A 27,559-nucleotide genomic window follows, 5' to 3' on the forward strand; every position below is an offset into this window, starting at 1 on the left:
GTATGAATGAATGGTCATGCCCTTCCACTGCAAAGGATGATAAGGTGTCTATGTAGTGCTTTAGGGTTCACAGAGAGGGTTCGTGTATATCATCTCCTTTGAACCTCCTGACAACTTTGGAAGGTTGGATTGGAGAAGAGTATTGTTATTCCTTTTTAATGATGCTATCCACCTGCTTTAAAAGAAGCAGGGCTCACCTCATAAAGAGGGAGAGGACTGTGTATGAGCAAGGCAGGATTTTTTAACTAGATAGTCATGGGCCCTTTTCAAACTCTGAAGGGTATGCTACGTTATTCACTAGAGAAGGAGCAATTCCTCCCTTTTCATTCAAAGAAACGATTCATTTATAAAGGAGAGAAGGACACACATGCACATCCCACTATGTCAACTCATAGGCAACAGTCTGGAAGACTATGTGGTATGTCCTGCGCCTATGTAATTGGCTAAGGGATGAGAGTGAGGGCTGAACTTCAGACTGTCCTTAGTTTCCAGACCAAAAATTCAGGCCTGGAGGTTATACCAGCCTGGATTCGGTCCACCCAATGGAGATACCTTTTTGCAATTCCTCTGACAGGAGAGGACATCTTTTCAATATGCATAAAGATCAGGCTGTATAGTAGGGAAGTCCCTACATCTACCCTGCCAAGGTTTTTCATGGTCCAGGATTCAAGGTGGGATTCTGAAGATATAGTGAGGGGAAGAATCCAATGCTTTGTGAATGTATCCCCAAACCCTAGTGCTAATATTTTCCCTTGGTCTTTCAATCACCTCACATTCTTCTGTCGTCCTTTTCAAGGGTTTAGGACACATACAGCATCTGTAATTCCTGAACCTTGCCCTGCAGCCTCATTCTGACACTCTAAAGTGTGGGCAGTTTCTCAAAGGCAGCTTCTCACTGCTTTCATTTAGTTATTGAAGTAGTAATACCACCAGCTTGGGCCCACCAAGTCTCAGGGTCCCAAGGAGGGAAGGCAGCTGACTGTGTGAACACTTGTAACTTTGATAGGTTGCTGTGCTCAGTGCTTTGATTACATTATCATATATCACAGGAGGAAAGCATCTGCCCAACCAACTTATCATGAGATGTTTTCTTTATAAGCCTGAGTATGTGTGTGTGTGCTTATTTTTCTGAATCATCTAGACAGGTAGGTTCAAAAGGAAGTGGAAGGGCCATATACAAACTATTAGGTTTTTATGGTTCGTCAGAGACTCTCATATATCAGTTATGCTGTTCCATTTAAAGAGCTCTCTTGAATAGTAGATATTAATAATAACTGTTGCTGACTCATCATTCTACTGAAAACAGGAGGGAAATGGTGAGGAATATGGCACAGTTGTTCAAGTAATTGAGTCAGACCTTGGGTCTGAATCTTGAGTTACCTGCTAGCTGTGTGTCACTGGGCAAGCCCTTTAATCTCCTAACCCTCCATTTCTTCATCAGCAAAATGAGGATAATAGTAGAATGTACCTCAAAGAATTGCTGCTATGAGGGTAAAAGGAGATAATGTGTGTTAACTTTTCAAATGAAGCCGTGAATACATGTAGCCATTACCACTAACACCATTTCTACTTCCAATGTGTTTTGCAGATAATAAAGGCTCCCTTGTTCTGCAGCAAGCAGAGGTAGAGCTCATTGATCAAACCCTCTGTGTTTCCACCTACGGGATCATCACTTCTCGGATGCTCTGTGCAGGCGTAATGTCAGGCAAGAGAGATGCCTGCAAAGTAAGTCATTGATCCTTTCCCTTGCCTAACATGTTGTGCTTTCCATAAATGCTTTCTCACTTAATCTACATAACACTGGGAAATAACTAGGGCAGGTATTTCCCTTAATTCACCTGAGCTGCTCAGATATTATTTATCATCCAATTGCCTAAGATCATGGAGATATATTGAAATAATTGATTCTATAGAACTCAGTTTTCTATAATGTGCTCCATGTATTTTCCTTCAATATTTAGAGGATGAGGTCAGCATTCATCATTCTGCCATAATTTTCTTATAGCCAATTTATTTCCTATTTCCTTAGCAGCTGTCATTTAATTTCTAAAATTTGCAGGATTTTATATACTCATTCCTTTGAAGCATATGCTGGGGGAAAAAGGAGAGGAATGGAGAGGTGACAAAGAGTACTAATTTTTTTTTTTTTTTTTTTTTTTTTTTTTGAGACGGAGTCTCGCTCTGTAGCCCAGGCTGGAGTGCAGTGGCCGGATCTCAGCTCACTGCAAGCTCCGCCTCCCGGGTTCATGCCATTCTCCGGCCTCAGCCTCCCGAGTAGCTGGGACTACAGGCGCCCGCCATCTCGCCCGGCTATTTTTTGTATTTCTTAGTAGAGACGGGGTTTCACTGTGTTCGCCAGGATGGTCTCGATCTCCTGACCTCGTGATCCGCCCATCTCGGCCTCCCAAAGTGCTGGGATTACAGGCTTGAGCCACCGCGCCCGGCCAAGAGTACTAATTTGTAGTTCGCTGGGTAGGCCTCTGGCAGTGGTAAAGTTGGAGGTCACCTTTGGGGTAACATTTCTCGGAGTCTGAGATTCCAATCTATGCAGTTACCTACATGATTGCAAAAGAGTAAACAGATGATTTAGAGCAAGCTTGTCCAACCCATGGCCCACAGGCCATATGCAGCCCAGGACAGCTTTGAATGCAGCCCAACACAAATTCATAAACTTTCTGAAAACATTATAAGATTTTTTTTGCAATTTTTTTTTTAGCTCATTAGCTATCATTAGTGTTCGTATATTTTATGTGTGGCCCAAGACAATTCTTCTTCTTCCAATGTGGCTCAGGGAAACCAAAAGACTGGACACTCCTGATTTAGAGGGTGAGTAGGACAGTGGGAGCTGTTCTTTCATCTTTCCACAATCTTAGCGATGATGCCACAAAAACTCATCCTATAATAATGACTTCTGGGCCGGGCGCGGTGGCTCAAGCCTGTAATCCCAGCACTTTGGGAGGCCGAGACGGGCGGATCACAAGGTCAGGAGATCGAGACCATCCTGGCTAACCCGGTGAAACCCCGTCTCTACTAAAAAATACAAAAAACTAGCCGGGCGAGGTGGCGGGCGCCTGTAGTCCCAGCTACTCTGGAGGCTGAGGCAGGAGAATGGCGTGAACCCGGGAGGCGGAGCTTGCAGTGAGCTGAGATCCGGCCACTGCACTCCAGCCTGGGCGACAGAGCGAGACTCCGTCTCAAAAAAAAAAAAAAAAATAATGACTTCTGTCTTCTGAGCTCCTATTTTGTGGCAAGCACCATGCTAGGTTCTTTACATAAATTTATTCTAATCATTCTTTTTCCTCATTTTATAGAAGAGGAAACTGGGCACAGAGAGGGTAAGTAAATTGCCCAAGGTCATACAGCTAGTAAGTGTAAATGTCTGAGCTGGGATTTGAACACTTGCCTCTCTAATGCTAAGGGTACTCTATTTTGGGTGCTTCCCATAGCTAGTCAGTTACACAGCCCTGTTCCACATAGCCACGGGTGTTTACTTAAACTTAGTAGAGTTGATGTGGTGACAATTAAAATAAAGACCCCCGTCTCCCTACTAGTTGGAATTTTGCTAATCAGGTATAAGATCATAATTTGGATACATGGGCAAATTTGTTGCCTCTGAGTAACCTGCAAGATTATCTACCCTCTAAAATAGGAAAATAAAACCTAGATATTATAATTTAAAGGATTAATACTGTGGAAATGATGTTTATACTTTGAATTGTTTAAGCCTTTGCTTAGAGGAATTGAGATATCAGAAAGGACTCTCAAGTGAGAGTGATTTGTTTGTGATAATTGTGGACCAGTAGTTGTTAGGGTTTTTTCACTGGACTTGGCTAACTAAACAGGATCTCTTCTTCTCCATGGGGCTATGAGCTAATCACTGAAGTTGCATGGCCCAGAGATAGAAGTCAACCTTCCAAGATAACCATGCCTCATAAGGTTGTTGTGAGGATTAAATGTCTTTAAACAATTCTTACCACATAGCTAGCACTAAATAAATGTTAGCCCTTACCACTACTACTACTACTACTATTACCACCACCACCACCACGATCACCACTAGTATTATTGAGGTTTATTATTTGTTTAGGGCTATGTGAGAGTCGTTTTCTCCAGTAAGAATCTTCTAATGTTATTCTTAGTCTAAAGAATCATGTTTTGTCTCATGAATGCAGCTGTTTGATTATAGGAAGAACAATTATAAAATGATAGAAGTTTCATATTACTTTTTGACACTTCCCAAATTACGCAGTGATTAGCCAAGCAAAAACATGTCATTAAGAGGACTCTTGAACGCAGTTCATTAGATACAATAAAGATGAAACTGATGATCAGGGGACCAATTTACTTTATACTTATTTTTTTGTGTGTAGGGAGATTCAGGTGGACCTTTATCTTGTCGAAGAAAAAGTGATGGAAAATGGATTTTGACTGGCATTGTTAGCTGGGGACATGGATGTGGACGACCAAACTTTCCTGGTGTTTACACAAGAGTGTCAAACTTTGTTCCCTGGATTCATAAATATGTCCCTTCTCTTTTGTAATTGTACCAGTTGTATTTTTACTGTGATTTATGTTAAAAAATAGTTTAAAATGATGCAATAATTGGCTGGGTGCGGTGGCTCACGCCTGTAATCCCAGCACTTTGGGAGACCAAGGTGGGCCGATCACGACGTCAGGAGAGTGAGACCATCCTGGCTAACATGGTGAAACCCTGTCTCTACTAAAAAAAAAAAAGAAAAAAAAAATTAGCCGGGCATGGTGGCAGGTTCCTGTAGTCCCAGCTACTCAGGAGGCTAAGGCAGGAGAATGGCGTGAACCCAGGAGGTGGAGCTTGCAGTGAGCCGAGTCTGGCCACTGCACTCCAGCCTCGTTGACAGAGTGAGACTCCATCTCAATAAATAAATAAATAAATAAATAATAAATAAATAAAATGATGCAATAATTATTAATAAAATCAGTCCCTTACATTTTTTTTCAACTGGAAATGTCAGATTGCATACATTTAATAATAAAATTAGTCCCTTACTTTTTTTCAACTGGAAATGTCAAATTGCAGACATTTAATACTGATTGAAAGACAGATTAATATGTGTTCCATAAAAAGTTTTCCGAAGGGAATAACTAAATTCGTTCTTAAGTACAAAAGGTTATTGATTCAGAGATGGAAGAAACCTAAAGTAATGTTATGAATCAAGCCTCTAAAATAAAATAAGAAAATAAGGGAGATGTTCAGGGATCCTTATTTTATGTCCCTATTCATGTTCAGATATTTATAAAAATTAGAGCAAATTTGACTTATTAAAATTAGAAATTTCAGTAAAAACCATACCTGACCATCAGCATTTTCAAGAAACTAAATGCACAAAATATCTTCTTTGCAAATGCAAATAAAGCAAAACTCGGTTATTGACAGAATAAGTACCAATATTGTTGCTTTATAAACCAATTTCATCTAACCATATCATAGTGGACCATCTTCGCCATGGCACATGGTAATGTTGTGTACAAAGAAACCAATCAACCAACCAACAAAACTGACAGCAACCATTACTAAATGGCAGAATAAAGCATCATGGTAATTGAATTGAAAGCATGTATATGAGATTCAAAGAAATTATTGTAATGCTGGTCAGCAAAAAAAAGGCAAAGAAATTTTTGAATGATTGTTGTGAAAGTGGAATTTTTCAGAAATATTATCATCTGACTTTTGGTTATTTCCTAAAACCCCAGTGGATGAGACTTTCTTTTACTTTCAGACTCTTATAATACCTTACATAGTTGTAAATTTATAGCACACTCTCAATGTATCTTAGTTCTTGATTTATTTTATCTGGATTTAGAGGGTTTCATACTTGATCTCCGAATATTTTTTCATCAACAGAAACCAGAATTGATAGTACCACCAAATGAGTGAAAACAACAGAGAAAAGAGTGATATTATTTGTTTTCCTGTTATAAAGTCAAAGCAGTAATAACAATACTATTATCAGGTAGGGTCTATTAATAGAATAATGCACAGAACCTTAGGAAATCTTAATGTAACAGCAAAAGGAGAGAGAGCAAAAGGTGTCATCCCCCAGGTCAGATAACTTTTTCAGTTCATAGAGCATACTTCTATTTGTTAAAAGACTGTTCCCTCAGATTAAGGATAAAGCATCTTAATAATACCTCTATGAATGGGCCTCAAAGGTTTCAGTAAACTGGTTATATGATAGTGCAATTCAGAGGGCCAAGTCTACCACTAATTCAAAAGGGAGGACTTGGCTACTGAATCCACTGGACAGAAGAGCGAATTAGGCTGATATTTCTTATAATCTATATTTATTTTGCCTGGATGGCTGTGACCTGTATACAGGGTGAGTTGTACTTTTTACTTTATGGTCATTTCTAGGGCATAGAATTGCTCTTCACAAAATACATGAAAACCTTTGCCTAAGTCTGTGATCTCAGTTACAGGATGGAGGAGGGCTGGCATGATCTATGAGATCCGTCAGAGGGAGTTTTTGAAAGCACATGTATGCACTACCACTATAGGCCCTCACCGGTATGAAAGTGAGTACACTATGTTCCTTAGCAGTGCTGGGGCAGGGAAAAGGTTGAAAATCAAACCTAACTTACTTGGATATTGCATGTTAAGATGCCTTTAGAACCCGAATGAAGTGTGAATATCCACTTCATTCTTGCAAAGGTGTGAAGTAAGGCAAGCCCCAAGAATGGTTTTGTTAGCAGAGCAAAATGGCCTTCATAAACCAAGACAGCAGCATTTCACGTGCCATGTTATCGGGGAGAATTTGTAGGGACTCATGCCCTCTTTCACATTGCCTTGAAAATAGCACAGTGAAGCACCACAAGCAACCATTTCTCAATTGTTTTCTACTTGATTAGCTTGAGTGACTGACCCGGTTGCTGATGTTCGGAGTAGTACTACTTGCCATCTGACAACACACAGAAACAAACTGTTGCGTATTCAGAGTCACTGACCTATTTGAAGGGAATGAGATGCTTTGGTGTGTTGGTGATATCACTCTGATGATGTCACTTGGTTTTTTTGGTTTATATGATAACCATTTAGGAAATTATTTGCTTCTAAAAAGGATTTAAAAAGAAGAGCAAGTACTATTACAAAAAAGCAACATCAAAAATGTTATATTGGTCAGCAAATATGTTTTAATTTTTTAATGTTATTTAAATTGGACTCTTCAAACAACCTAAAGCAATTGAGTCAATAATAATTTTAAATTATATTGAAGAAATCTATTTTTGAAATAATAGTGCATTTAAAAAGCTACACTCATGTAAATAAATTCTGAAGGAATTACAAAAACAAATCTAGGTAGAGTTTGGTTCCTCATTCACAAATGCTTGACTTTCATCAGAATCATTTAATCTAAACTTGGTTGTACCTCTAGGGAGAAACACCTCTTCCTAACTTATTCTGAATCCTTAGAGTGGAGTGAAACCGGCAGGATGAAGAAAGTCTTCAGGTAGGGTTGGAACTCTCATCTGCGTTCTAGGTCAGCTGTCTGGAGATTAAGAAATTTGCAGATAACCAGAACAGGAACAGGTTGCAAATAAGAATTTAAGTAGTTCAGGTACTATGGGAAGTGTCAGCAAGTGTGAGTGATCAGGAATATAGGACAGGACAGGAAGAAAAATCAATATCAAAAGAAAACTTTGAATCAAGGGTTAGTGCTAGGTGCTAAGGGTCGGGGGAGGGTGGGTATTAGCTACAAAGACACAGGTAACGTAATGGAGCATTTACTGAGATCCTTTCATTTTTCAGGCACAGGAATAAATGCTTTACCTTAATCTTCCTGCCTCTGCTAGGTAGGAATTATTTTATAAGAAAACAAACAGACATTAAACGACTTGCCCAAGAACACACAGACAGTGAGAGTCTAAATTTGATCCCACTTCTGTCTGCCTTCAGAATTTATATTCCTTCCACTGTAACATAGGACAAGGGTTAGGCATATGGAATTACAGAAATGCATTCAAATCTAATTACAGAATACATAAACCTTGCTTAACAGTACTCAAAAGGCATTAGAAGACGTGGTTTAGGGTGTGCATGAGACAGGAACAGTTGCTTTTTGATTCTCTGGCGGAGTGAAGGAGGCTTTAGGTATCTGTGCCTGGAGAAACCAGGCTTGGAGATATCTACTATCCATCTGATGTGAGAAAAAAAATCTCACATTTAGGCTGAACTCCTGCAATCAAATGAGGGAACTATGAGAAAAGTTTTCTGGACCCTGGGTAAGGATGGGGGTGGGGAGATTCAGAAGTTTGAGAGGTCTCAGTGCTTCCAGTCAGGTCTGCATGTTTTTGTGACTACAGATCCTATCAAGATCTCCCTGCAAATTCCGACACCCTTCAATGGCTCTAGTTCTTAATCAGTCTCCAGTCCCTTTTAGGCCTGGGGTGTTAACAGTGTTAACAGCTTTGTGCTATTGCTAGTCCCTGGGTACCTCACCATTCCTTGTTGATTCCCTTAACCCTTGCTCCTTGGTTAAAATTCCTGTTCAAAAATCCCAGCTGAGAATGCAGCCTGATTCTTGCAGGATCTGCCTGTTGGAGCAGAAGTCAGTGCAGGTCAGCAGATGAGTCACTGCAGACTCCCCTTAGCAGGCGGATTGATCCAAAGTTCAGGGGATCTGGTAGCAGGCACCAGACAACTGGTGACAGGATATCTAGGCTGTGTCTCAACATCAGGCACTGAATATGCCAGACTTTTGGACTCAAGTCAACATATTTGGAGTGGAGCTGATTTATATGCTTCTTGTTAATGATCTGGTCTTAATGTGTGTGTGTGTGTGTTGCGTGGAGGGTGAAAATAAGGAGCAAGACTATTCGGAACAGAAGCTTGAGAGGTGAGGCCCTTGGCCCAATCCACGCTGTGCTTAACAAACGTAATTCCATGCTAACTAAACCGGAAGTTCTGAACTATAGATAGGGTGTCAAGGAGATTGTGTGTGCGCAGGAATTTTGTGTGTGTGTGTGTAAGGCCCCTCCCCTCAAAGATAAATAATAATGGTCAACATTTATGAGTGCTTGCTGTGTCAATCACTGTTCTGAGTGCCTTGCTTACAGCAACCCTTGTAATCCTGGTAAAAACTATATTAGGAGGGTACAAATATTACACCACCTTTCCAGGCGAGGACATTGGCACAGAGAGATGAAGCCCGAGGTCTCACAGTGAGGAACGCCCTGGGTGGAGAATAACCCAGCTACACTGGTTTTAGAGTCCACTGTCCCCAGCACCACACAATACTGTCTCTGTGCCTGACTCTGGACTTGACGAGGAAGTGTGTTGGTGTATATTATTCACCTTCATATACTCAGAACCTAGCACCATGCTGGCACGAGGCATGGTTATTTCTTGATTGAATGAATGCACTTTTGCTAGACCGCGAGGACTGTGGCAAACCCCAACAACCAACAGTTCGTGGGCTTAGATCGCAAACTTTCCTCCGTTGGACGGTGCGGCCCGGCCCATCCTTTCCTTTACCACAGCCCGACACCCAGGCAGCCCCTAAACGCAGATGGTCCGCATCTGCAGGCGCGGGGAAAGGCACAGCAGGCAGCGCCCTGAACAAACCAGAAAAACAGCCCTCGGCTCTGGAGCCCACTGCGAGCACGGCTTTAGGTGCTCTACCCCGCTCCGGGGAGTGGCCGCCACTCACCGCTCGCCCCTCCCGTCGGCTCCGGTTGCTCCCGCCGCCCGAAGTCCGCGGCGCCCCGCCCAGTGGGTGGAGTGTGAGGCGGCGAGGTCGCTCGACCCTGCTTGCGCTGTGGCCTCCCGCGGAGCGGCTCAGACCTTCGCCGGCCCATGGACCTGACCCAACCCTCACCACCCGTAGACGAGCTGGAGCTCTCGGTGCTCGTGCGGCAGCCAAACGAGCACACGCCTCTCAATGGTGCCGTCAAGGTCTTCCCTTCTTTGGACGAGGAGGCCCCCCCGGCCAAGGTAAGGTCCCCTTGGCGCTGGCCCTAGCCTGCCAGCGGCGGGACAGTAGTAGGACCCGGGCCTGGCACCCGCAAGTTTCGGGTTTCCAGCCAGGCGGGGCGTCGCCGGCGCCGAGCGAGGGTGGGGCGCGCTCGAGTGCTCTGAATGGAGCCGAGTAACCGCGACACCTTTCGGCCGGAGCAGTCCCCTCCCTAGCCCCTGGGGTCGTCCAACCCCTCCGACCCTCGAGTCGCTTTAGGAATCCTAGGGGTGAGGTGTGGCCGCTCCTGTCGTCAGATACTCCGGAGATAGAGGTAGTTTTTTAAAGTTATGTAACTTTTAATTCAGTTTTTCTTTTTTCCAGTAGGGAGAATGAGAATGACAGATGGAGTATCCTCCTTCTCTAAGAATCTCTTAAGCCTTCCCCTTACCTTCACTGCCTTGCCGCGTCTCTCCCTTGCCTCCACCCACCTCGCCGCAGCTCCCAGCCCTCTTCCATGCCTACCATCCGCCAAGCACTTTCTGCCTTCTCCCAGCCTGGCCATTCGATTCTGCAGGAAGAGAGATAGGGGAGAGCACAGAGGAGAGAAAGCGGTCCGAAGGAGAAGGGCTAGGGCTGGCGTGGGGATGGTGCGGGCGGGTCGCGGGGGGCGCAGGTGGAGGTGAACTTGCCCTGCTCAATTGAAAGAAAGTAAGTTCAAAGTTCTTGTCTCGAAGGATGAGACTTCGCCCACCTTGCTTTTACCTCCTGTCAATCCCTGGCGATTTTTAGGCCAAGCTCTTTTCTGCTTCAACCCTAGCAATGATGGAAACATTATTCGCTCTCATCAAAGACTTGTAAAACATCAGAGCTTTAACTTCCCAGCCATCCACCTTCTGATTAACTCTTAAGATTGGCTTGAGGTTTTCTGGGTACACAGAACTCCCCATATTGAGCCCCGACCTCATCTTTCTAGGCCCCATTCCTCCACCCCCCAACTTTTTGGCTGCCCAGCTGTTGATTTTAGGGATAAGCAGGAAATTCAAAAGTTGAAAGCATTGCTTTTGCTCTACATTGATTCCTGGAATTATTGCAAAGTCTGCTTTTATAGGTACTCTGGAGAGTAATTTGGAAACTTATTTCTGAATAAAATGTGAATGCCACAGAAGAATGAAGGTTGAAAAAAGATAGTCTGGTCACCAGTGCAAGTGGCCACAACTGTAAACTTGCTGTATGGGTCCTCCAGGACGGTGTCTGGGAATGGGAGTTGGAAATACTTGCCTCAGATTAGACAGACCCGGACACCCTAAACACTCCCTAGCTTGGGACTGCATCCAGAGATCTGGTGACAGTTTCACCACTAAACAATGTGTCCCAGGGGCAAGGCTGTCCCGTAGTGGTAATGTGTGCCTACTCGGACTTCTGTGAGGCCCGGGAATGCCTTGTTGAAAACAGGTGATGGGTAGAACACGCCAAATCCATGCAAGGTTATCAGTATTCTGTAATTGTTTAGCACCTACCCTGTAGCAATGGTTGTTTCGTGTTCCCGTGACGTCCTTGTTAGTAAGGTATGTACAGATACCCTAGACTTCTTTGTAAGTTAACTTTGTAGGTCACCCAATAGGAGAGCTGTCCTCAGTAACAGGATGGAGTGAAGGTGAAGGGCTACACGAGCACTTGGAGTGTGTTCAAGGAATGCTTGGACTTTGTTAAAGGGAAATCTTTAACAAAGAAAAAAAAAGCATCACCTAATGTGATAATCATTCTTTTTTTTCTCTATAAAATAAGGTGAAGTGTATTTCAGTTAGAAAAGTCAATAAATATAGGCTTACTAAAAAGATTCAGACAAGATTCAGACACTTAAGAATTTTGTGTGTTGGTCTCTTTGAACTGTATATTAAGATTTCTAATTTTGCAATGTAGCTGAAGTTCATGTATTTTCATTCACCCTATTTAGTGACTGTCTTGTAACAAATACTTTTGATGCATAAATGCATTTAATTATCACAGCTAACTTAAGAGGAAGGCATCAGTATTCTGGTTTGTCAGATTAAAGATTCTGAGTGAAGAAATTGAGGGAGGCTCAGAGGAGTTACCAAAATGCTCACATTCCCTCAGTGGTGCCTCTGAAGCTTGAACGTATGTTTTTTAGATCTCAAAACTATGCTGTTTCTGTTGATTTATTTTATCTATCTATCTATCTATCTATCTATCTATCTATCTATCATCTATCAGCATTTAATTTAAATATATGTCATATACAATTTATACTCATTTATTTATAGTTGCCTACATTATTAATTATTACTAATTTCTGTAAGTTAGGTAATTTATAATTAGGTAATTTAAGTGAGCTAGGAGTTGAGTGTCACATCTGGAATGATGGAGTTGCAGGTGGATGGGTGAGGAATCGGGAACAGTTCTGGAATGATTGGGAAGAAGACATCTCTCTTCTTCCTTGGAAGAGCTGTGATGGGAGAGTGAACAAAAGCAGTAGAAAGAACTTCTTTCCCTTTCTTGATGTGTGCTTGGCACTTGAGACAAAGGAATAGAAGCCGCTGAACTCTACTTTGCCTGCTGTCACTGTAAACATGGCAGTATGGTTGGATCAAAAGTGAAAAAGAAATTATGGGTAATAGAGTGAGGCTGGTTTTCTTTTATGGTTCATTACAGGGGCTCTGGCTCAGTTTTCAAATAGAAATCCCAGAGGCATTTTAAGAGATGGCAACATCATTTGAAGAATAACAAACCAGTAAATTGATAGTTTTGAGGCAAGTAAGATTTATTTCAGGCCGGACGCATTGGCTCATGCCTGTAATCCCAGCACTTTGGGAGGCCAAGGTGGGCGGATCATCTGAAGTTGGGAGTTCGAGACCAGCCTGACCAACACGGAGAAACCCTGTCTCTACTAAAAAATATACAAAATTAGCCAGGCGTGGTGACTCATGCCTGTAATCCTAACTACTCAGGAAGGCTGAGGCAGGAGACTTGCTTGAACCTAGAAGGCGGAGGTTGTGGTGAGCCAAGATCACGCCACCGTACTCCAGCCTGGGCAACAAGAGTGAAACACCGTCTCAAAAAAAAAAAAAAAGATTTATTTCAATGGGCTAGCTAAAAATTAGCTCCATTGCCATGTGTTGTTCAGTTTAGGACAAGAATCAACTGGATCTTTTGTGCTTGGATCAAACAAGTGGATTAAATCCCACAATGAATATTATAAAGAGTTTCCTACCTGTAAGAAAATTTTCCCTTATCTATATAATATCTGCTTCTGATTGAGTCAAAAAGAAGAAAAGCTTTTTGGATCTAAGAGGTAGGTATCCTGCCACTGTTGCAGGATCCTGTGTCATGTATGTAGACCTTTATCTAAAGACGGATGTGAATATATCGGAAAGCCCCGAAAATTCTTGAGCCATAGAATACGATCACAGAATATAAGATGCAGTTTGCAAATGTAAATTATTAAGCCATGTAAAACAATAATAGAATGTAAGATGCAACTGCAAGTATCTCCGAAAGGCACCTTAGAGAAGAATCTACCTGTGGCCTCTCCTCATGACCTAGAATTTGGGCAAGAGAGATAGAGAGATGAAGCCAGTGAAGAAGGCAGTGTGTCTTCATGATCCAGTTTAGAGGCAAGACTCAGATGGCACAAGTAGCACAAACCTATTGTATCAGAGGCTGTTCACCCTCAGGGCACATTGGAGTCTTCTGGGGGTACCTCTAAAAGATACTAATTCCTCAGCTGATTCTAATGTGCAGACTGCTGAGAAGCACTGTACGAGCTATTGTTTGGCTGGGAGTGTCTGACAGTTCCGTGTGCTTTTTTTTTTTTTCATTTGAGACAGAGTCTCACTCCTGCCGCCCAGGCTACAGTGCAGTGGCACGCTCATAGCTCACTGCAGCCTTGACCTCTTGGGCTCAAGCGATCCTCCCACCTCAGACTCCTCAGTATCTGGGACCACAGGTGTAAACCGTCATGCCTATTTTTTTATTTTTATTTTTTGTCATGACAGACCATTTTATAATGACATAAAGTCTGTGAATATTAATCATGTAAGGGATAGCACTCAGCGGTCCTATTCTTCGAGCTGAGGACAGGTCAGTGAGGGCACTAGGCTGCAGGAAGAGGCATTGCCTATAGATGACGGCTGTATAATTTTGAGCTGATTTCCTCCAGGAAGTCATAGAGTAATTAGTGTTTTTTTTCAACCCACCAGAGTCCTAATTTATGATCTCTAAGGGACAGCATAAGTAAAGGCGTGAGAGGCCAGGGAGATGCATTGACATCTCTTTGAAACTAGAGATTTCATTTTGTGCTAATCTTTATGGGTTCCAGCTGCCTTTTGTGTGAGGGCTGAAAATAGCACCAGGCCTTCAGCCTCAGGAGCTCTGTAAATGGGGAGATGTTTCTGTCCCCTGAGAAATTAAAGATTTCTTGTACTGGGATGTCTTTTTCCCACGTGGCTTTCCCTGGCTTTGAAGCAGTTATGCAGGTTTTGAGTGGGGATGAGAGGTGACCCTATCCCTGGGATTCCAGAAATGCACTTAACTCAAGAGGGATTTCCTCTGGCACGATATCCCCAGGGCCTTTAAGTGCTCCTCTCGCACCCACAGGCTGGGCCTCAGAGTCAGTGTAAAGTGCACTTGGGAAATCCAACATTTGTCCCCTCATTTAGATTTTCTCAGGGTCCGTTCTTAAAATTTCTGGAGGCCCCTACAACTAAACAGCACACAATTGTTAAATGTATATTACTTGTAGAAAGCACAGGTATGGAATATAAGAACAGGGGAGTGTAAGAGCACCCCTCCTCTGTGTGGTTTCAGTTTACCTAGCAAGATAAGACCAGTCTCTGTTTGTTTTTGAACCTGAAACCAGACAGGGCAGTCAGCGGCAGCAGCAGATGGGCTATGTGGACAGCTCAGGTATTGGAAGCTGTCACTGAGGGCAGGTGGGGAGGGAGGCTTCCACTAAAGGGGAGATTTGACCTAGCTCCTTAAGGGTGGGAGGGCTCAGACCAGAGGCCTGCCATGGCCTGCTCCCACCTCCCTTACAGTCTGGTCCACTAGGCGCAGGTGGGGCCTAGGTATGTGTCAGCACTTTGGGAGGCCGAGGCAGGCGGATCACGAGGTCAGGAGATCGAGACCATCCTGGCTAACACGGTGAAACCCTGTCTCTACTAAATATACAAAAAATTAGCTGGGCATGGTGGGAGGCGCCTGTAGTCCCAGCTACTCGGGAGGCTGAGACAGGAGAATGGCATGAACCCGGGAGATGGAGCTTTCAGTGAGCCGAGATCACGCCACTGCACTCCAGCCTGGGCCACAGAGCGAGACCCCGTCTCAAAAAAAAAAAAAAAAAAAGAATGGGAGAGAAAGCAGGCCAGATGGCCAGGTGTCAGTCAGGAGCGAGTCTCCTTGAGTGCCGGCTGCTGCTTTGTGGGATGGCCAACGCTGAGGAACAACGGAGGCGCGGTTGCACGCTTCAGCTGAGCTCCCAATAATTGTTTAGCAGATGCTTTGTGTCCATTATCTCTAGTTTTTGCAACAGTCCTGTGAGCTACATTTAGTATTTATATATTTTAAAGTTGAGGACTTTGGGGCCTATGAGTTTCAGTAGCTTGCTTAAAACCAGCTTGCCTTTAAGTGGTATACCTTGGTTTGGAATCCAAGTGTGTTAGATACAGAAACATTTTTTTCCCATTGTATTCTGTTGTTTCCCATGGTCTCCATGTAGGAATTACCTAATGGTGGAGTGGGAAGTAGGAGAAGAGTCGTGAGACCACATAGGGTAAGGTGGGGGCCCCTCCATGACACCCTCGTAAATCAGACCTCCACACAGTGATGTGGACAAAAGGGAAAGTTGGAGAGCTTTGTGCAGACACACAGCAGGGATTGGTTCTGGCTCCTCTCTCTGAATTGCGTCTTTGAAATGGGATAGTGCACACTCTTTGAAATGGGCTAGTGCACACCCTGAAGGGCTGTTAGGGTTAAGTGAAATGACGCTGGTGCTCAATAAACCATAGCAGTTGTACTTGTTTTCATTGGCCCCTCCTCTGTCCCACTCCAGCCTTCTCACTCCAGCTTTGCAGCTTATTTCCTGTTGTCTCTTCCATCTGCCCTTTCATTGCCCTTCCCAACCCTTTTTTACATAGAACCTAGGCCATGGCTTTTTCTTGGTGTTTCCACTCTAAACTACACATCATTTTCCCTTAATTTTCAACTCGGCTCTGGTGTTTCAAAACCTTCAAGTTACCAGTGCACACCCAATTAAGTCCAATCTATTCTGGGACAGCCATCAACACCCTCTGAGTGTGCTCCCAGCCTTTCACTCTCTCTCGTCTTAACTTTCATTATTTGCCTCTGAAACCCACATTCCAGTCGGCAGACTAGTCTGCTGGCCGGTTGCATTACGAATCCACACTGTGGATGCTCTTTCCTGGGTTTGGAAAGCCTTCAGAAATCCATCTTTCAAAATCCCGCCTATCCTCCCCACCTCAGAGCCCCCAGAGGATTTTCCTGCTAACTTCTTGGCAAGGTTCTGTTCTGCCTCTGATCTATCTTTTTGTAAACTTGATTCAGTAGAGTGTTGCCCTGAGATCAGGGTCTTCCTGCCTTCATTTCTGTGTCACTGGCTCATCCTAGGTATTCAGAAATGCCTGTTGCAACAAAATGACTGCCTCGCAATCTCCCTCTGCCTTTCTAGGCTAACAAGGAAAGCCACTGGAGCTCCTGTAATAAGAATGTGGTTGGAAGGTGCAAACTGTGGATGATCATCACCTCCGTTTTCCTAGGTCTTATTGTAGTGATCATCATAGGCATGTGTCTTTCTGGAGGTAAGAGGATTTAGATGTGAATAAGTTGACACATTTTAAGAACTTACTTAAGGCTCGTGACTTACGCTGAAATGGAAGATGTACTCATAGCCACTTCATTATTTATAATGTGAATTTAAGACTGGCTTGGAATATATTGTATGGGTGGGAGATATCCCTGATTCTTGTGTTTTTTTTTTTTTTCTATGTTGTTGCTGTATTTTGTTGTTTTATAAGCTCCAGAAGGAGTAGAGAAATCAGTGTTTTACTTTAAACTCTGCTCATTGGATCTTGAAGAGGTTTCTTAATATTTTAACTTACTAATCACTGATTTATATTTTATTATATCCTGATATCTGTTAATGTGAATTCTTTTCATTTTCATTTGTTTGCTAAAAACAATTATACTTCATCTGGTGTGTCTGATATATTACTATGATGATAAAATAATAAATAATGCATTTGAAAGAGTTTTCTAAAACTCTTATTGTCTTACTGTATTTATTTATTTTTTTTTTGAGAGAAAGTCTCATTCTCACCCAGGCTAGAGTGCAGTGACACAACCTTGGCTTGCTGCAACCTCTGCCTCCCAAATTCAAGGAACTCTCGTGCCTCAGTCTCTGAAATAGCTGGAATTACAGGCATGCGCCACCACACCCAACCAGTTTTTGTATTTTTAGTAAATACGGGCTTTCGCCATGTTGTCCAGGTTGGTCTTGAACTCCTGACCTCAAGTGATCTGCCCGTCTTGGCCTCCCAAATTGCTGGGATTAGAGGCATGAGCTACCATGCCTGGCCCAATTTTAACTTATTTTAGAAATGACTGTTTATTTTATTAGTGTCGTATGTGTGTATAAAACAAAAAACTTATAGAACACTAACTATATATGACTACATCTATTCCATATATTATTTCATTTTGTTGCTTATTTTGATTGAAACATGATACATGTTCAGTTACCCATAAAACCCATTCATAATATTAATATTTGGTAATATTTTCTTCTAGTCTTTTGTTTACTTGCATTTCTAAAATAATTTGAGATTAGATTTCTTCATAGTCTTGTGGACTACCTTTAGGATTTTGATATTATGTTTAGATCATTTTGCCAAGTCATTAAAAATTCTTTGTGAACATTATTATTTTTATGATTTGCATGATATAGTCTTCCACATTATTTAGAGCCCTTTAGGTAGTTACCAATTTTTTAATGATTATTGTATTTGTTAAAGTTTTTACAGTGTATAAATATAGCATCCTCCGGTGGACAATAATTTCAGTTTCAAAATGGGAAAGAAGAAAATTGTTTTTATTTATATGTGGGGGTGATGGTAGAGAGGGGCGCGTCTGAGGCTGGGATACTCCCAAGCATGATCCAGCCTTCACGTGGGCATGGGTTGAGTCCAGCTCCCCGTTGCAAACCCAGTCATAGAATGAGAGCGAGAAGGGGTAACTCCCCAGTCTCTCCAGAGGAAGTTCTCAGGAATTTTCTTCAGAAACTACGTTTTCCATTTACCTCTTGTTTCCCCTTCTCCCAACCCCTTTATTTCCTGTCTTAGAGTTTTGTAGTTCCTGAAGGAATAGGAAAACTCTGATGACATCAGTCAACCTCCAGCACATGAGTTTCCTGGCCAGACACCATGTCTACTTCTTTACTTAGGGCATTGTTCAGGTGTGGTAGATGACTCTTTGAGGCTATAAACTGGTGGTAAGGTAGGAAAAAGCTAATAAAGTGTGCTGTACCTCCTCCGTCATGCTGAGGACAATAGTTTTGGTGTGAGCATTGCCATACTTGCTATTCATATCAATTCCAACATATGGGTGTTGAAAATGAGGTTTAGTAGCACGATCTTGTCCTGACATAACTAGTTGGTGCTATCCTGGGAGTTGATATTTGGATCCTGTTGGCATCTGGAGCCTATCATAAAGGATGATTCAAGAGATCTAGATGGTTTAATATTCAAGAATCTAAAGCACAAAACCCAGGATCTGTCTTCCATTCTCAAAAAGTCGTCTAACCTCTTCACCTCACAAAGAGCAGTCTGCAAGAGGAAGGTATTTCACTGCCTTCCACAGTTTTTTCTGGAGATGTAAAAGGTTATGGGATAATATTCAGGGAAGAATTTTTTTAACACTTGTAGTGCAAACTTTATTTTTAATTTAATTGTAAATTTGTGTTCTAACATGTCAATGCTGTAAGAGAGATTTTTTTCAAACTACTTTTTAAATGAAGGAAATATTTTTATTTTACTTGGCATCTCAGCTCTTAGCTATTTGAGCCTGTGGGGAGAGTCATGTTAGACATGGGGGTGGGGGAGATGCAGTAGGTAAAAATGGGTGGGGCAGGGGCTCCCTTCTGTGACAGTCCCAGCCTCACCTAGAGCAGCTCTGTAGGCATTTTTTTGGGGGATGATCTGCAATAATCAGCCACTTCCTAATTGCCAAGCCTGTTAATATGAATCAGATACTTGTGGAACTTTCAAGTACTGCGTGGGAAACATTGTCTGGGGACAAAAACACTGTTGGGAGACTCAAGGGCTGTGCCTGTGGCTGTCTGGATTTACTGAGTGACTAAAGTTCCTCAGGAACTACATTTGCCATTCGTTGCCTGCTTACCCTTCTCTAGACCCCTTAATCTCCTGCCTCAAGGCTCTATAGTCTTCAGACTGAAGCTTGGAGGCAGAAGGGTTAACTGTTGTTCTTCAGTAGGCAGGACTTTGCAAAACTACCCAGAAAGGCTGGGGAAGCTGAGAGGCTAAAGAAAAACTGACAAATCCAGTTACTCAGACAGAAACATTTAACAGGGTTTTAGGAACAGAAGCCATGCCTTGGGCAGCAGCGAGAGGAGATGGTACATTCCTGCACCATTACCCCAAAGGCCCAGGGCTTAAATACCATGGAAAAAGGGTATGCCTGCTTCAGAAGGGATGTGTTTTACAATAGCATAAGGGCAGGATTTATGGCATGTAGATAATGTCAAGGTTGTTTTGACCTGAGGGTGAGATTTATGGTAAGTATGTGCTCTTATACATGGAATGGTAGATGAAATAGAAATCTTAGAGGCATTTCCAGAGCTAGAAGTCAACACAGTGAAATCAGAAGTTAACACAGTGAAATAATAACTAAGATGGAATTTCTTTAGCCTTCAAAACTGTGCAGCTGGGGGTGTACATAAAATGGGACAGTGAAAGCATCTCAGAACAGAAAGTTGGGGAGGGGACAATAGGGTACCTAGGCAGGGTATCCAGTGGGGAGTTGTATTTTGTCACTCAAATTAAGAGTTGTCAGCATGTAGTGATAATAAAAGCAGACCAACTTGTAGTAGGTTTTACTATTGCTGCTCATTCTCTACAGACTGTGCAGCCTTTATTGCCTGTACATGGGATGGGCTTGTCCACTACTCTGCCCTTGTATGCTGTTGAAGAATGACAAATTCAGGATCATGGCTTAGCTTAGGGCACTGAGTAGGGGCTTTGTATGGACTAGGGAAAAGAGGCTACCCTTCCTCCAGACTCACAATCAACATGGAAATTTTTTTAATGTCCATTTTTATGGGCGGAACCCGGGGAATTCTGTTATTTGAGACTCTTTAGGGAAAAGGTATTAACGGATTCTTTCCTTCTCCATAAGGAATTATAAATTTCCTGATTTGAAAGGTGCAGAAACAAAAGCCTTCATCTTTTTCTCAAAGTCATTTTCTTTCTGGATAATTTGGAGAACCAGTTGAGTGTTCTCAAGGGTTCTCCTTTCTTCACTAATTCACACTAGTCATGGAGAGGTGAGACCCTGGATAACACTTTACTAATGAAGTTTTGGTTGGGGCAAAATATTTTAAATATTTCAAAAACATAACTGTGACAAGTTGGTGGACACTTAGAAACATGATTTAAATTGATAACATCCTGGAGACCCTCATGTGATATCCCCCAACATTATACCCCAGATTCTTGCCGGACCCTAATCTCTTAATTTACACACCTTTTATGAGTAGGAATGCTGTGGTACTGAGATATAAGCAACGACTTCCTAAGTGACATTGTGTTGAGTGGATTTGTTTGCCTTTCAGTTGTGAATAAGAGCTACGTTTTATGATGTCACGTGGTTCTGGCAGACTGACAATTTTCACAGGGTAATGCTCCCTGGTATAGGGTGACTCATTGGAAGATCCTAGGCAGATGGCATTAACAAGCTATAAGCTGCCAAGGTCCTTTGGGGCAGGAATGTGAGAGCAGCGCTAGACCCAGTACCTTGAAATTTCTTTCAATTTTCACCTGTTTATCTTTTCTTCAAATTGCTGATGTTTCTCTACTTTACCAAGATAGACACCTTTAACTGTGGTCTCCATATAGTATCTTTCAGCTTCCTCTAACCCAGAGATCTTCAGATATCTCCTCCTTTCTCTAAGCATCCTCAGGTTCTTCTTAATTTATGCCTTGTGTTCCTTTATTGGAATGCTAATCATGTGGAAGTTATTTATATCCCACTGCTCAAGGTCATCACCAAAGTCCAATTGCAAAAATTCAAAAAGTTGCAACCTCAGGTATAAATGGGTTAACTCTTCAAATGCACAAGCATCCTCTCGCCTTCAAAGCAGTCTTCCATCAGGATTCTTGCTACTTCATTTAGATATGTGTTTTTTTCTCTCTGTTTTTTCACTTCCAGAAACAAAGGTCTGCATTTGAATCTTGCAGACTTCCAAACCTCTTGTATCTATTGGTTCCCAATTTTTCTTCCCAAGATTACTAGCAATTGTCTGATCGTGGAAGCCAACATTTCTCTGTCTCCTGCCTTACTGTCAGCTTTTAGCTCTGTCAACTTCATCATACTCTTCTGAGTCTATAGAACTCCTGGACTTTAGGTTGATTTTGCTATTTTTACTCTTGGCCTCTGCATTGTGGGTTCATGAGGCTTCTCTTCAGCTTTCTGACTTTTCATATTCTTCATTCTTTTCCTTGGCGAGCTCATTCACTCCCAGGACAGCAGCCATGCCTCCAAGAAGGTGACTCCTAGATCTATGTCTGTACAATTTTCCTGAGTTTTAGAGGTACTCTTGGCTAGAGATCTTTATCTAAAATTAACTGTCATCATCTCAATTATTATACATGTGAAACTACCATTTGTTTGTATGCTATTTTAGTCTGCCTGAGCTACTATAACAGAATATCATAAACTAGGTAGCTTATACATAACAGAAATTTATTGCTCACAGTTCTGGAGGCTGGAACTCCAAGATTAAAGTGTCAGCACATTTGCTGTCTGGTGAGGGCACACTTTTTATTTCGTGGATTGTGCCTTCTAGCTATATATTCTATGGTATAAGGGGAAAGGGAGCTTTCTGGGGCCTCTTTTATAAGGGCAGTAATACCATTCATAAGTGCTCTCCCCTCATGATCTAATCACCTCCCAAAGACCCCACTGTCTAAGACCATCTGATATTGTTTGGATTTGTGTCCCTGCCCAAATCTCATGTTGAATGGGAAGAGGGGCCTGGTGGAAGGTGATTGGATCATGGGGGTGGATTTCCCCTTTGCTAGTCTCATGATAGTGTGTGAATTCTCATGAGATCTGATGGTTTAAAAGTGTGTGGCTCTTCCTTCTTTGCTCTTTCTCTGTCTCTCCTGCTCCCCCATGATAAGACATGCTTGTTTCCCCTGAGCCTTCTGCTATAATTGTAAGTTTCCTGAGGGCTCCCATCCTTGCTTCCTGTTAAGCCTGAAGAACTGTAAGACAATTAAACCTCTTTTCTTCATAAATTACGCAGTCTCAGGTAGTTCTTTGTAACAGTGTGAGAATGGACTAATACACGATCACGTTGGTGATTAGATTTCAACATAAGCATTTTTCAGGGAGACACAAACATTTAGACCATAGCATATCCTTTATCACAATTTGCTCATCTTTTCCCCGTTCATTCACCCTTTATATAAGACCAAGTTTATTTTAGTTCTGCTACTATCCAGTTGTGTAACTTTAGGCAAACTTGTCAACCCTCTGGGCCTGTTTTCCCATTTATAAATGTGAAGATTTCGGAATCTGAGGCTATAAATATACCTTGACCCTAGTACATGCTAATTCATTGACCTGAACAAATGCATTTTCTCTAAGACTCAGTGTCTTCATTTAAAAATGAAAACAATATTTAACTCATTGGGTTGTTGTGAGGATTATGTGAGGAAAATATATTCATAAAGTGCATAGCAGAGTGTTTGCACATCATACTTAATACAGTAGCTATTATTATCCTTGTTCCTGGGCTTGATATCTTGGAAACCTTTTTGATTTCTTCTTTCCCATGTCTAGATAATGGCCAAATCTTACCAGTTATTCCTTGGTAGTGTCTTGATAGTAACTTTCCCACTTACTAGAGGGCACCATGCAGGATACTTTATGCATGTTGGTTTTCATCTTTACTATCATTTACATTGTAGGTGTTGATATTTCTGTTGGGGAAGCAGCTTCAGAAATTTAAATGACTTGCTCAAGGTCACCTGGCTAACAAATGGCCAGCAGGAGTTCAGACTAAGTCTGGCTACCTTTAAAATCAGCTTTGTTTCCACTATCCTGGGTTTTCTCATTAATTTTTTCTTTTTGTTCCCACTGCTGTCAGTCAAATCAGTCTTTTCCAAACTGGTGCCTGTTGGCCTCTCTGCCTCATTTCTCCTGGTTTCATTTTATCCCATCCATGACCACCCGATTAACCTCCGTTGAACACCGGCCTCTACTTTCTTCGTGGGAGATGTTTAACAACACTCCATTACCCCTTGAAGGCATCTGGCATTTAAGGGCTCTCTCTCAAGCTTAATTTCTTATGTTCTAGCCAAAGAACTGTTTGCATGTTCCTTCAACATACAACACACTTTTTTGTGATTTTTTAAAAATATGTTTTTTGTACACGAATAAGTACAGCCCAGATTATCTCATTAGTGACATAAAAACTCTCCTGACTGGGTAAGCCTGTCGTTGTTACTATTGTTATTGTTTTGACACACACAACTATTTAGATAGGTCTTGTTACAGATTCATGATTTGGATGATACACATTAAATATGTGTAGAGCTATTATGGGAGGCCTGCTTTCACACTTGGTATCACTTCTCAGTGTCCTTGAGTTTAGCAGTTATTTGAATCTTGTATCTATCCTCTTGGCATCCCCTGTTGTTTTCAGAGGCATTGACATCTGTTATGGAAATCTACATAGTGGGTATAGAACTCAAAGATACCCATTGAAATATTATTTATAGAAGTAGAAAGCTGAAAATGATAAAAGTCATATTTAAGAAAATAGGCGAGCCTATTATGAAGCCGTTAAAATAATCTTTGCAAGGAATTTTAAGCTCATGGGAAATGGCTTTTGATATGTTTACAACAAAACAATCAGGATAAGTAAGCAATAATAGCAGCAAACAACAAAAATCAGGATATAAATTACCATTTGTTAAGACCTCAAATATATAATATCAAGTATAGGAGGAAAAAACCCTCTCGATTGCAAGATTATTAGTATTTTTTTCTTTGCTTTGTTACAATTTCCTGTACTTTGCAAGTTTTTTGCTATGAAGGCATAACTTTTTAAAAAAAATCATACAACATAATATCATGACTTATAGCAAGTAAGGACGCAGGGATAATTCCCTATGTTCGTATGTTTGGGAGTCCCAAGATCATTCCTAGATTCAACAATTTGCTAGGAGGATACACAGGACTCAGCATGCAGTCCTACTGATGACTGATGTATTACAGCAAAAGGATACATTACATCAAATGATTAATTACAGCAAAATCCAGAGAAAACCAGGAGCAAGCTTTCAAGTGTCCTCTCTCAGTGGAGTTGCACCAGACTTGTTTAATTCCTCCAGCAATAGACTGACAACACATGTGAGATCTCATCTACTAGGGAAGCTTATTAGAGATTCAGTGCCTGAGGTTTTCACTGGGGGTTGGTCATATACGTAGCCTTTGCTTACCATGCACCAAAAATCCAGACTCTCAAAAGGAAAGGAGATGTTAGCCACGTTGTGCAAACCGTTGAGGCACAGTGAGCCCCTCTCATCAGGGGAAAATCCAGGTTCTCTGACGCCAGCCAGGACCAATGTCAAGGAGGCCTTTCTTATGCTAGCAATCCCAGGCCTGCTATATTAACTCTTTTCTGCACATTCCTTGCTCCAAATGCTTCACATTTCCAGATGTCCTCACAGGATAAGTAACAGGAATACCAGGAATCTTCCTCCTTTTTGCCTGACCTTCCATCACAAACACTGAATTTATTCCACTATGGTCTTAAAGTCTATGGCAATATAAGCACCTGCTTCCTCCCACCTATGCCTTTCTCAGGGCCAGAGAGGTGGTCTCCTGTGTGGGGCCAGCTGGTGAGGCTGGCGTGGAGCCAGGGGAGCATAATTAGCACACTAGTGCCAGCTTCTGGTGCCTGGATCCTCACTTTGTGATTTTCCTTTAGTTCCAACTACTTAAAAATCAATTAGATAGCAGTCATTAAACACAAGCAGCAACACATAACTAATTGTCCCAGGAACATAATTCCTGCACACCCTGGGGCTCTGAGTATAGTTTAGCTTCCCTTCTGCAAGCAGAGCATGTCAACATACCTGTCCTGTGAGACATAGTCTAGAGCGATGACTTCATGCTCATCCTCTGTCTTCCTGGGGAGACTTCAAGACATGGACTTGCATGCTCATTTTCTAGTCCCACCTCTGTTGTTTGGGTCGATGATGTCACTTCTTCATGGTGGTCTTTGCCAGCACAGAACTGGGAGGTGAGTCAATGCAGTTGCTTGTTCCCACTTCCTGTCCTCCATCACTCATTGTTCATCCCCACCCACTACCGTCTCCCAGTACCTGCCTTGACACCTGTGTACCTAGCTAAGCTGCAGGTTCAGTCTAATAAGGAAGTTCATATTCTTCCTACTCCCTCTGGCCCTTTCCCCAGTCTGTATTCATTGGAATCTGAGACCCCTTTGCCATAAAACAAACAAACTTTTTATTTTGATGGAGGCAAATCCTTGTATTTTACTCAATTTTACTGAGTGGAGAAAGCATTTCTGCTTATACTTGCTTGCTGTGTTCAGCCTTTACCCTTGATGCTCATAGTTATGTTCAAGTATGGCAGTCAATGGAATAAATAAGTTGATTATTATATACAGGTGTTTTTTGTGTTTTTCATTTCCACCTCCCCTACTCTCTTTAGTAACTTATGTTGATGAAGATGAAAATGAAATACTTGAATTATCATCAAATAAAACATTCTTGGTCATGCTAAAGATTCCAGAGGAGTGTGTTGCTGAAGAGGAATTGCCTCACCTGCTCACCGAAAAGGTAATTCCATCTTATGTACTTGCCTGAGGAGTTATTGACATTAGAATATGAGTTCTGCTAGAATAATTGGCATAGAGCTATAGAGTAAGTAGCTTCAATTTTGGATTCTTTGTCTGGATTTTAGCAGAAAATGATGCTTATAAATATATTTTATGACCAAATACCACATGTTCTTACTTACAAGTGGGAGCTAAATGATGAGAACACGTGGGCACGAAGAGAGGAACAGACATTGGGGTCTACTTAAGGGTGGAGGGTGGAAAGAGGTAGAAGAACAGAAGAAAAAAAAATAACTATTGGGTACTAGGTTTAGTACCTGGGTGACAAAATAAACTGTACAACAAACCACCGTGACACGAGTTTACCTATATAGCAAACCTGCACGTGTATTCTCCTGAGCCTAGAATAAAACTTTGTTAAAATATAAGTAAATGTCTTTACTGTAGTGCAAAGCCAGAGGGAAGAGTCCTGGCCTCCAGCTTCATAAATGCTGGAGGACACTGTTCTTTTTACTCCCTCAAGTCCTATATTGAATTCAACCTGTGGTATTCACTGAGGGTCTGCGATGTGCTAGACAGCATGCGAAGTGCCAGGGCCACATTGTCTGTGCCTTCAGTGGTCTCACAGTCCAAGTACAGGAAGTGACTAAAAAGATAGTTTTATAACAGTGTGATATGTTCTAGTGTGTTTTACAATGGCAAAGGAGGGGCATCTGAGCTACCTGAGGTGAAGATGAAGGCATGAAAGGCCTCTTAAGTGAAGTGATGCTCAGGATTAGTTTTGAAATGAGATAGGAATGTTCTAAATAAAAAAGCCTGAGACATTGAAGGATCTGCATAGTATGTACTGTGGCCTTCCCGTGCTTTGTGGTGACGGCTTGCAGAGATGAGGCTAAAAAGGAAGGCAGGGGTCAGGTCATGAAGGCTTTCCCACTCTTCGGTAAGGCACCAAAATACTTTAATCAGCAGATTGACACAGTTAGATTTTTCCTTTTAGCCTTTCTGTGTTTTGGTGGAGAACGCCAGGAGGAAGAGATCAGTTAGAAGGTGTTACAGTAGTCCAGGTGAGAAACGAGGGAGGCTTGAACTAGGGCAGTGTCAGGAAAATAAGGAAGATTTGCGTGAGATTTAAGAGGTATTCTCGCTCAACAAGAGTCCGTGACTGATTGGGTGGTGGTGAGGAGAGCGTGACTCCAGGCTCTGGTTGAGTGATTGGGCAGATGGATGACGGTGTCAGTCATGGCGTGAGAAACCCAGGAGAATGAACCCTCTGTGGAAGACGGAAGCTCTGCAGCCAGAGTAGGAGGGTTGGGTGGAGCATCCCAATCATCCTGTCAAAGACAGGGTGGTTCACAGCCAGACCCAGAAATTTTGATAAGAGGCCGGGCGCGGTGGCTCAAGCCTGTAATCCCAGCACTTTGGGAGGCCGAGACGGGCGGATCACGAGGTCAGGAGATCGAGACCATCCTGGCTAACACAGTGAAACCCC

General features: G+C 42.2%; 2 protein-coding genes across 2 annotated transcripts in view; both read left to right on the forward strand.

Moving 5' to 3' along the window:
* The window catches only part of TMPRSS7 (transmembrane serine protease 7), a 40,847-nt gene extending 36,125 nt beyond the window's left edge, over nt 1-4,722 (forward strand). The window contains exons 15-16 of the mRNA XM_025377215.1: nt 1,589-1,725; nt 4,371-4,722. Of these exons, the coding sequence (XP_025233000.1) occupies nt 1,589-1,725; nt 4,371-4,541 (308 nt within the window). The 3' untranslated portion in view covers nt 4,542-4,722. The remainder of the gene's footprint in view (nt 1-1,588; nt 1,726-4,370) is intronic.
* Nucleotides 4,723-9,745: 5,023 nt separating this feature from the next.
* C2H3orf52 (chromosome 2 C3orf52 homolog) overlaps nt 9,746-27,559 on the forward strand; it is a 33,263-nt gene continuing 15,449 nt past the window's right edge. The window contains exons 1-3 of the mRNA XM_025375692.1: nt 9,746-9,967; nt 16,633-16,762; nt 25,944-26,071. Of these exons, the coding sequence (XP_025231477.1) occupies nt 9,830-9,967; nt 16,633-16,762; nt 25,944-26,071 (396 nt within the window). The 5' untranslated portion in view covers nt 9,746-9,829. The remainder of the gene's footprint in view (nt 9,968-16,632; nt 16,763-25,943; nt 26,072-27,559) is intronic.

Source organism: Theropithecus gelada, chromosome 2, assembly GCF_003255815.1.
Source record: "Theropithecus gelada isolate Dixy chromosome 2, Tgel_1.0, whole genome shotgun sequence".
Classification (NCBI taxonomy): domain Eukaryota; kingdom Metazoa; phylum Chordata; class Mammalia; order Primates; family Cercopithecidae; genus Theropithecus; species Theropithecus gelada.